Genomic DNA, 10,944 nt, shown 5'->3' on the forward strand with positions numbered 1-10,944 from the left:
ATTCTTAAGTACGAACCTATGCCTTTGTAAGTATCCACTGGAAAACATTATGTTTTGTAGGAATTCAAACTTGTAAGTAGATTATTACTACTTTTTTTGCTTTTATTCATTCACATTCAACCACCCTTCACCTTTTTTTGTGGATGAATTTGTGAATTTTGGGCAAGAGGTTGTTGTCTTGTTGATCTGCCTGGACATGAGTCAGGAGAGGAGTGACAGACAGGTGGGCCCCGTCCACGTCGAGGTGACGGGCACACGTGGCCACGTCGCCGTCGCCTCTTCCGTCCCCGATCCACCACCACACAAGAGCAGAGCAGAGGAGAGGAGATCGAAATCCAGCCGACCTTCCCCTGCGCCGACGACCCCCCCTCCCGCTCCCCCTCGCCGGCGACGACCGACCATGGCGACGCGGTACTGGATCGCCGCGCTCCCCGTCGCCGACGACAACGTCGCCGCCGGCAAGACCGCCCTCTGGGCGCGCCTCCAGGACGCCATCTCCCGCCACTCCTTCGACACCCCGCTCTACCGCGTAAGCTTCCCATCCCCTCCTCCTCCTCCTCCTCCGCCGCCCTTCAATCGTCCTGCCCCTGACTGACTCGACTCCCCTGGCCTCCGCGCGCAGTTCACCGTCCCGGATCTCCGCCCCGGCACGCTCGACTCCCTGCTCGCCCTCAGCGACGACCTCGTCAAGGTACCTGCTTTCCATCCCGATCTTGCCCCCACCCCTCTTCTTGGCCCCGGCCTGATCCGGCCTCTGGCTGCAGTCCAACATCTTCATCGAGGGCGTCTCCCACAAGATCCGCCGGCAGATCGAGGACCTGGAGCGCGCCGGAGGGGTCGAGCCCGGCACCCTCACCGTCGACGGCGTCCCCGTCGACAGCTACCTCACCAGGTCCGTCTCGACCTGTGCCCAGTGCTGCTGCTTACATTCCTCATCTGCCTACCACCGCTTGCTTACGCTGTAGAGGATGGATGGATGCAGGTTCGTGTGGGACGAGGGCAAGTACCCCGTCAACGCCCCGCTCAAGGAGACCGTCGCCAGCATCCAGTCCCAGGTCGCCAAGATCGAGGACGACATGAAGGTAACTAACTCTGCTTCTCTCTCTCTCTCTTCTTTGGTCCAGTTCCTTTCCACACTGACCAAATTACGCATGGATGACAGTAAGATTTTGGAACATTGGCAGCAACTTAACACTGCATTAGCTACGCTAGCTGGGTACTGTATTTTGGACAGTGTTGCTTAACAGTTACATTCCGCCCTCAGCGCTAAATTGGTAGATTTGGATGTAGCTCACTTCCTGTTTTGTCTTGGGTCTGTTTGGTTCCGGCTAGCTACCTATTTGTGCAGCTAGTTACATCAGTATTTATTTAGTCTTCTGTCCCTTTTTCTGGCACTGAATTGCCACATAATGTTCATGATGCAAAAAACTAGGGAATTGGTGCCACATTTTGTCAGTAATGAAAGGAATAAATTGAAGTAATTATAACTGAAATACTACATCGATCTTTCCTGTCATTAGTCTCCACCCCTCATCACAAGTGCTGTCTTGGTTTTATACAGACCTTCGTTTTATTTTGTGCTCATAGATGCAAATAAGTGTTCTGGTTGTATGTTACATTTACAGAAGGACTGAATATGCCCCTTTACAGGTTAGAGTTGCTGAATACGGTAATGTTAAGAGCCAGCTTGGTGCAATCAACAGGAAGCAAACTGGAAGGTAAATCCTCTCACCATACTTTGTGACTAGCTCTAGAGGGAGGGACATGCTTGGTACCTGGTATTATGCTACGTTGTTGCTTGCCTTGAGTCCTACTCTGAGTGATTGCTTCTTCTTGTATGGCAGTTTAGCAGTTCGTGACCTTTCCAACCTCATAAAGCCAGAGGATATGGTCACTTCGGAACATCTAGTGACACTCCTTTCTATTGTGCCAAAGTATTCCCAAAAAGACTGGTTATCGAGCTACGAGTCACTTGATACATTTGTGGTAAGTTCAGAAGCCTTTGAATACTGATAATGTCTCTTATAAATCATCGTTTGAACTATTTTCATGCCATGGTTCATTTCAGCAATTGTATATTTTATTTGTGGATGCTCAATTAAAACCAAGAGTGTTTATTTGGTTCACCATTTCTGGCGTTAATGCTATCATGAGAACTCTCCATCACAGAAATCTATCAAATTCCAGATACATTTGACTTGCAACATGTTTATCCGGATGCTATTTACTTTGCCCTTATGAGGAGCTTTCAAGTTGTCCTAATTTGTGACTGTGTTCAGTTGATTCTTTCCTTTGAGCTAATTATTGTTTATATAGGTTCCAAGGTCGTCAAAAAAGCTTTACGAGGATAATGAGTATGCTCTCTACACTGTAACATTATTTGCCAAGGTTGTTGACAACTTTAAGGTCCATGCTCGTGAGAAAGGTTTCCAGGTAACTTTGTTGCCCTGATCCTTCCTTTTAAACCATTGCTTGCATTTAACCTTAATTTGGCATGGTGGCAATACTCCATGTAGCCTTTGGTATAACTCCTGATAGCTGGCCTGAAATTAATCTTGTCAGTTGGTATCTATCACTCTCTCATAACTGTTTTGTCATCCACTAACTTCTATTTCACACTTGATTTCAGATCCGTGATTTTGAGTATAGTCCTGAAGCACAGGAGAGTCGGAAGCAAGAGCTAGAAAAGCTGCTGCAAGACCAGGAAGTTATGAGGACCTCTCTATTGCAATGGTGCTATGCAAGCTACAGTGAGGTACATGTCTTTAGTTCATTTGATTGCACCGATGTTCTTCATCAAACCACATGACCTTAGTTCATTTCATTTGCAAAAGATACTGTAGAAATAAGTCATTCAAATATTTCATTTGATTGCACCGATGTTCTTCATCAAAACTCACCCATTTTGAACTACTCTCCAGCTCTCGGTTGGATCCTATTGTAATTTCCTCATCTATTTACTCTGTTATCCTCCACAACCCTTTGAAATTTTTTCTAGTTAAACTGCAAGCCTGAACAGTAATGTTTTGAATTTGTTCACTGGTTAATTGGTTATTTGATAGCCTACCCCAACTTGTTTGGGACCAAAGGCTTTGTTGTTGTTGTTGTTGTTAATTGGTTATTTGATTTTCTTCAGTGGTAGTCTGAAGATCAGATCATGGTGTGATCAAATCATGCTTAATCTGAATTTCATTATTTTTTGTTAAAACTATAAATAAGGACAATAGTTGAGTTGTGACTTAATGGCATACTGGAATCTGGGGCATACTGTTATTTTCTCACCGGTGCATCCTTGTTTAGGGCGAAATCATATGGTGGTCAACTCATTAAACAGATTGGGATGCATCCCCTTTGTTTTCTGATCCGTGATTGTTAGTTTAAAGCTACAAATGATGGCTGCTATTCATTTGATTAAGCTCTGCAGAACTTTAACATTTGCCCATTCTCAAAAAATCGTAGTAGTAGGCAAAACTGTGCTGTTTTTTGTCTCTGTATGGCAGTGCTACTCCTAATGGTCATCATGGCAGAAGTTAACTGATGAGTCTATAACTATAGTAGATATAATGCTATCACATGATTGTTGATAGTTATTTCAGAAAAATGCCTAGAATATTGGGCTTTAGTTGCTTGGTTGCTAGGCAATCATGGTTTGCTAGGTTTATTTGCCTCTGTATCAACAAATATCAGTTCTCACGGTTCCTGTACTATATTTCTAGGTATTTAGCTCCTGGATGCATTTCTCTGCTGTTCGTGTCTTCGTAGAGAGTATTCTGAGATATGGTCTGCCTGCACGGTTCCTGGTAAATTTCCCTGGCTGTTATTTGACAGCCAGCTTTATACTTTCACATCTGATCTGTAACTAGTTTATACAAGACAACTGCGCTGTTCATGGTAATTTACCTTACTGTTCTATGATAGCCAGTGTCATGTCTGATCCCTGTTGTGTTTGCATCAGTCTGTTGTCCTAGCACCATCTACAAAGAGCGAGAAGAAAGTAAGGAACATCTTGGAAGGGCTATGCGGCAATGCTAACAGGTAAATTACATGCCTAGGCTGCAGTCTGTTGGCCTTGTTACTCGCAGCCTTCTCTTTGTCTTTCGCTAACCGAACCTTCAAATTGCAGCAGCTACTGGAGATCCGAAGACGACGTGGGCATGGCTGCTGGCCTGGGAGGCGAGGCAGAGTCCCACCCTTACGTCTCCTTCACCATAAACTTTGTCTGAGGGTGTTTGATGTATATTATTTTGTGACATCAATTCTTTCATGGTATGTCGGTTTCGGTTCATACTTCTGTAGTAGATGATCCGCGCCGATCAATAATGTAGTCTTTCAGAGAACCTTGAACGTATCCTGGCACAAAGTGGGACTTCTCTTTTTTTGTTCTGCTATGCTGTTGCAACTGTTTACTTCTTGTGTAGTGTTGTATTACTGGGTACATTATTGTAATTTTGAGTAACCAGAATCTATAATAATAAAATCAAGGTGAATAAGCTGGGTAATATAAACATATGTTGTTCACTGGTGTGAATTTGTTTGACAAGTAGATGACCTCTTTGCCCCCTTGTTGGTTGTAATATGTATTGGTCAGCCAAAAAATCAAATACACAAATACCCTCAGATAGGGATGGTAATGGGTACCCGTTTCCCGCGTACCCTATGGGTAAAAACCCTATTAGGGTAAGGGTATGGGACAAAAAATTACCCATGGGTACTTAAATGGGAAAATATCACACCCATGGGGTAGAGAGGGTACGGGTATGGGATCGTATAACCCATGCCCGCATACCCATGTACCCATCTAAAATGTTGACAGGTGGGTTTCCGTTAATATCCCAATGTATTCATTTCCCTTCCTAATCACTCTAATGTGTATTCAAATGATCTCTATAATTTATCATGATTTCGTGAAGTTAAAGTGTATGCATATGTGTTGTTATTTATGGTTATGTGTTCTTGTTTAACATTTTTATATGTCACTTTATAGGCAAGTATTTTTGTTTATGAGAATATGTTGTTGTTACAATATGTTGTTGTACATTGTTGTTTAAAATGTGTTGCTATTAATAATTTATGATTATATGTTTCTTTTTACAACTATTTTCTACTCAATTGATGTTTTGTAAAAGTGGGTATTTTTACCCGTGGGTACCCATATACCCTGTCGGGTGACGGGTATGGGAAAAAATTGTACCCTTGACGGGTATGGGTATGGGTGATGGGTAAACTCAGGGCGGACGGGTAAGGGTATGGGGTAGCTCCACCCGTACCCATATCCTGCGGGTGCCATCCCTTGAAATACATACTTCCAAATTGAAACGTTCAATAGGAGATTGTATTGAAGAAAGTGTTCTCTTCATTACTATCTTGCCTGTTGCCTCTGAAATAGTTGATAACTGTTTTGCCTCTTATCATTGACGATCACCAATACAGAGTGACATTTAGAAAACATTCATACAAGTTTTGTTTTCACTAAATTCTACTCCCTCCATAAAGAAATATAGGAGCGTTATATTTCAATGATCTAAACCCTTTTATATTTCTTAACAAAGGGAGTATCTAACAAGAAGTTGCTCATGCATGGAAATACATTTCGCTGAAAGGTAAGAAAAACGTACTTCAGCAAAATCAGTCCATACAACTTATGATCCAAAATAACCATCTAAGCAAGCAATGGGACCTTGCACATTACGTGGCATAAGAAATCCAAGTAGTTCTGAATAATATTACACCATTAATGGGTATGACATAGCAGAATACATCTATTTTATGAGACAAAACCGTGTGGCACGCACAACACCACCAACGGTGCGAAGATACAATACAATACATCAATAAGTTCTAAATGGCGACATGTTTGACAATACAATATAGCAATAAGTTTTCCAGGCTCCTTAATCTTGTAGCGGTATCTTTGGTAGTTCTTGCTTAATTCACACCCGTGGTCCGAACCATTTTTGCCAAGTAACAACAGAGATGACATACAACCTGTCATATAGCTTGTCGAGTAGCCCGAAATAAGCATACCTCCATCTCTTCATGAAGAGAAGTCCACAAAACACCATCCAAGAGCCCGCCACAAAACCAATAATTGATCCAAGAAGAAAATCCATTTGAGACAAGCCATCTTCAGGCAACCTTGTTGGATCTCTGTTGGTTGGCGGACCAGGACATTGCATTGGAACTGGATGTCCACAAAGAGCAGGATTACCAATGTACATAGAAGCTGGGTCATCTGTGTTGAGGGTGTCTAGTTGATGCCCTGAGGGTATCCTTCCAGACAGATTATTGTATGACAAGTTTAAATAGCTCAGGTATGTCAAATCCGATAAGCCCCGAGGAATTTCACCACCAAGTTTGTTCTTTGACAGGTCAAGAGACTCCAACGATCGAAGGTTCCCAATCTTATATGGGATATTTCCACTCAACAAGTTCGATGATAAATTCAAACTTATGAGAGCAGCAAGGGAGCTTAGTTCCTCTGGGATTTCTCCAGTCAAACTGTTGCAAGATAAATCAATGCTCATCAAATATACAATATTCTCCCCATACTCAAGCACTTGCCCTTTCATCACCATCGAGATGCTATCATTATAATGCAGTTCCATATCCACGAATGAGTATTTTTCTTCGTATACTTCTTTGAAAGGATCATCAAATACTGTATTACTAGCAATTACAGTGCCAGTCAAAGCTTTCAAATTTTTTAGATACTGCGGTATGGTCCCAGAAAAGTTATTATTGGATAGATCCAGAATACGAATAGCATGGAGTTCCATCATTTCCATTGGAATGTGACCATACAAATTGTTCGATCTTAACCGTAACATAACCAAACCAGGCATTGCTTTACTAATCCATCCAGGTAACTCTCCAATGAATCTGTTTTGAGCAAGATCGAGGTAAATAAGACTTGGACATTGTCGTAGGAACAAAGGAAATCCACTTGAAAAGCTATTGTTGCTTAGAAGAAGAGTAGTGATTTTCAAACTGAAAGAACTCACTGAATTGACTCTTGAAAAATTGTTGCTAGATGGGTTCCGTTGTTTCAGTTCCTTTCAGCCACAATTAGGAAGTTCCACTGAAAACAGATTGTTCGAAAGATCTAAGACCCGCAATTGTCGCAGTCGACAAATTGACGTTGGAATAGTCCCGGTTATAGAATTGGAGAACAGAATTGCAACCTCCAAATGCGGAGCTTGGAAATTTGGCACAAACCCATTTAAAGAGTTATGGGATATGTCCAATACCTCAGTTGTTTTTGGTAACTTGGGTATCAAACCAGTGAGTAGATTTGATTGCATTGATAGAGTGATCACTGACATGAACTCCAGATTGAGTGGTAACTCACCGCTAAGCTGGTTCAAGGAGATGTCAAAATATCTAGTTTCAGAAAAGGTAGTCCAAAACCAATCTGGGATCTTACCAACTAGACTTGTGTTTGAAATATCAAGGTCGTTGATGCTCCCTTGCAGTTGAAGCCATTTTGGAAATTGGGGTCCCAGATGACAAGAGGAAAATGATGCCCGATGCAAGTTGAACGGAGGCACCCAATGCGAGTCAATATTGAGTTCCAAATTATTATCAGATAAGTCAAGGGACTTTAAATTCATCAAACCAACAAAATGATCTTCTGATATCACACCATTCAAGTTGTTGTATCCAAGGTATAAGTCAGTCAAATTTGTAAGCGCGCCAATCTCCACGGGCACTGAACCGCTCAATTGGTTGTCACTGACATCAAGCATGGTTAAGCTAGTTAGGTTTGACACAAATTGTAATGTCGCGCCAGTGATGTCGGCATAGTCCAAACTCAGCTCTTGCAGTTTATTCCAAGAACAGTTGGGTATCCTATGTATCACCTTTGTTATGTCCGCACCGATGATGTTGAAGTTGAGATTTAGAGACCTCAGATTACACATAGCTTGCGTTGTTGCTGGTATCATCCCCCGGATGTTGTTATTTCCTATGTTAAATGTCTCTAACAAGGTCAAGTTACCCAACTCGTTAGGAAGCGGGCCTGATAATTCACCATGCTCTAGGTTAAGGCTCTTGAGGCTGGTTACATCCCAGAACCAATAGGATGCCGCCGAACCTTTGAAATGGTTATAAGAGAGGTCGAGCTCCTCAAGAAGCGTAAAATTGTGGCCTACAAGTGACGATGGAGCATTATTGTCCTCAAGCCAACAGGCATCAAGAATGAGTGCAACCAAATTGGGAAGTGCGCTGACCGCATGAACCCAGTCACGGACTCGAGTGAGGTCGATGGAGCCCATGTCAAGATGTTGTAGCGATTGGAGGCGCGCTAACCAAGATATATCATCTGAGTAGAGACGACCAGTGTTGATGTAGCCATGTATATCGAGTTGCACCAGTTTGGAGAGGTTGCCAAGCTGAGGTGGCACTCTACCATGAAAACCCATGTTTGAGAGGTTGAGATACGTCAAACCCTGAAGAGAGCCCAGGAATTCTGGCATAGGTTTTGCATCTCCTAGGACAATATTCCCACTCAGATCTAGATGCTTAAGACGTCGGAGAGCAAGCAGCGAAGAAGATACCTGTCCTCGAATCGAGTAGTCTTCAGGGTAAGATAGATAATCATATACTGGGATTGGATAATCGTAGCGGAGGTCGAGCTTGACGACACGGCCTGTCCGGCGGCTGCAGGTGACGCCGCTCCACCCGCAGCAGTCGTGCGCACCTTGCTGCCATGAGACGAGGCGATCGTCCGGGTCGCCTGTGATGCCGGCCTTGAAGGAGAGCAGCGCGGCCCTCTCGGCCGGGACGCAGCTCCCGTTGGATCTTTCGGTGGCGCTGTGGACGGAGGAGGCTATAGCTAAGATGATGATGATTAGGAAGAGCAACTTGTTGGCTGCAGCCATGGCGTTGGCCTGGGCTAATGGAGTCTTGTGCTGGTGTGTCATGTGTGTTTGCTAGATGCATTTGCTCTATGTTATGAACGCGTGTGCCACCTTTTCAAAAAGAAAAGAAAAAAGTAGACCTTTGCCGTCGCATCCTTTTTGACCAGGGCAAGACTTTGAATCATACTCCATGGTGATTGCCTACTAACCCCAATGGAATTTGTCGCAGTGTTTGAAATATGCAACAGAGTACAACGCGTTACGCGTGGACATTCTCTGGAACGACAGGTGTCCAGGAACATAAGAAGAAAAAACAACGGCACTGCAAGCAAGGTTGTCATAATCGAGATTCTCGTGTACAATTCTACGGCTTTACGATCCAAACTAACCCCTTTGATTCTACAATTTGGTTCGTAGAATCTACGCTTCTATGATCCTGATCATGAAGATTCTATGATTTACGATCCTACAATTGAAGCTCCGATCCGATTCATAATCGCAATTCTAACAACCTTGACTGCAAGCAATGCTGAGATGGGGCTGGAACTCCGGCATCATCATTGTTGGAAGCGCCGTCGCCCAAAGACCCTAATCTACACCTATCTCAAATTAGTTCTCTAAAAAAATGTGTTCACACAGTTTTTTTTTGGTGTAATTGCTTTTACTATACTACTAGCATGCAATAGACAGGGGCGACACGAGCGGACGCCAATTCACCGCCACCAACCCCTCGCCGCTGCCGGAGGATGCGGCCGGGCTAAGCCCACGCGCGGACGGCAGGGGCGTGGCTTCCTCTCCTCGCGGTGGCGCGGGCTCTGTCAGGCTCTGAACTGGCATCTTCAGTTAAAGCTCTGCGGAATTTTAACATGTGCCCATTCTCATAAAATTGTAGTAATAAGCAAAACGGACCGGCTTGTCTATTGATGGAACACTACTGTGATGTTATTTGTCTGTGTATGGCAGTGCTACTCCTAGTGGTCATCATGGCAGAACTTAACTCATGAGAGTGTACATGTAGAATATTGGGCTTTAGTTGCTTGGTTGCTGGGCAATCATGGTTTTGCTAAGTTTATTTGCTTCTTTATCAATAAATATCTGTTCTAACGGTTCCTGTATTATATTTCTAGGTATTTAGCTCCTGGATGCATTTCTCTGCTGTTCGTGTCTTCGTAGAGAGTATTCTGAGATATGGTCTGCCTGTACGGTTCCTGGTAAATTTCCCTGGCTGTTATTTGATAGCCAGCTTTATCTTTCACATCTGATCTGTAACTAGTTTTTACAACAGACAACTGCGCTGTTCATGGTAATTTACCTTGCTGTTCTATGATAGTCAGTCTTAACACGGTCATCTCTGATCCCCGTTGTGTTTGTATCAGTCTGTTGTCCTAGCACCATCTACAAAGAGCGAGAAGAAAGTAAGAAGCATCTTGAAAGGGCTATGCGGCAATGCCAACAGGTAAATTCCATGCCTGGCCTGCAGTCCATTGGCGGTTGCTACTCGCAGCCTGCTCATGTCTTTGGCTAACAGAAACTTCGAATTACAGCAGCTACTGGAGATCCGAAGACGACGTGGGCATGGCTGCTGGCCTGGGAGGCGAGACAGAGTCCCACCCTTATGTCTCCTTCACCATAAACTTCGTCTGAGCTGAGGGTGTTTGATGTACTCCCTCCGTCCCAAAATTCTTGTCTTCGATATGTCTAGATATGGATGTATCTAATACTAAAACGTGATTTGATGCATCCGTATTTAGATAAATCTGAGACAAGAATTTTGGGACGGAGGGAGTATATTATTTTGTGACACCAATTCTTTCGTGGTATGTCGGTTTCGGTTTATACTTCTGTAGTAGATGATCCACGTCGATAAATAATAGTGTTTCGGAGAACCCTTGAACGTATCCTGGCACAAAGTGGGACTTCTCTTTTTTTTTGTTCTGCTACACTATTGCAACTGTTTACTTTTTGTGCAGTGTTGTATTACTGGGTACATTATTGTAATTTTGAGTAACCAGAATCTATAATAATAAAATCAAGGTGAATAAGCTGGGTAATATAAACAGTTATGTTGTTCATTGGTGTGAATTTG

The 10,944-nt window shown here is 43.3% G+C and overlaps 1 protein-coding gene and 1 pseudogene across 2 annotated transcripts; one reads left to right on the forward strand and one right to left on the reverse strand.

The window, feature by feature from the left end:
- Positions 1 to 300: 300 nt before the first annotated feature.
- LOC119295159 (V-type proton ATPase subunit C-like) lies at positions 301 to 10,502 on the forward strand. 2 transcript variants are annotated; one of them, XM_037573516.1, is made up of 11 exons: positions 301 to 529; positions 623 to 691; positions 765 to 892; positions 983 to 1,082; positions 1,651 to 1,718; positions 1,845 to 1,986; positions 2,317 to 2,433; positions 2,630 to 2,755; positions 3,717 to 3,800; positions 3,956 to 4,035; positions 10,403 to 10,502. In XM_037573516.1, the coding sequence occupies exons 1-11, from the start codon at positions 401 to 403 to the stop codon at positions 10,500 to 10,502; spliced, it is 1,143 nt and encodes a 380-aa protein (XP_037429413.1). In that variant the 5' UTR covers positions 301 to 400. The 2 variants fall into 2 exon arrangements, with proteins under 2 accessions (XP_037429413.1, XP_037429404.1); XM_037573507.1 differs by lacking the exon at positions 10,403 to 10,502 and adding an exon at positions 4,124 to 4,518 and having other exon boundaries at positions 303 to 529.
- LOC119295140 lies at positions 5,771 to 8,879 on the reverse strand (annotated as a pseudogene).
- Positions 10,503 to 10,944: the final 442 nt, after the last annotated feature.

This window comes from Triticum dicoccoides, chromosome 1A, assembly GCF_002162155.2.
Source record: "Triticum dicoccoides isolate Atlit2015 ecotype Zavitan chromosome 1A, WEW_v2.0, whole genome shotgun sequence".
Lineage (NCBI taxonomy): Eukaryota > Viridiplantae > Streptophyta > Magnoliopsida > Poales > Poaceae > Triticum > Triticum dicoccoides.

What these genes read in the sequence shown, in the direction of transcription:
- LOC119295159 (XM_037573516.1), top strand. Translation starts at nt 401, where the DNA reads ATGGCGACGCGGTACTGGATCGCCGCGCTCCCCGTCGCCGACGACAAC. An exon ending in TCGACACCCCGCTCTACCGC is followed by an intron (nt 530 to 622) that starts GTAAGCTTCCCA and finishes CTCCGCGCGCAG; the next exon opens with TTCACCGTCCCGGATCTCCG. An exon ending in CTCGTGAGAAAGGTTTCCAG is followed by an intron (nt 2,434 to 2,629) that starts GTAACTTTGTTG and finishes ACTTGATTTCAG; the next exon opens with ATCCGTGATTTTGAGTATAG.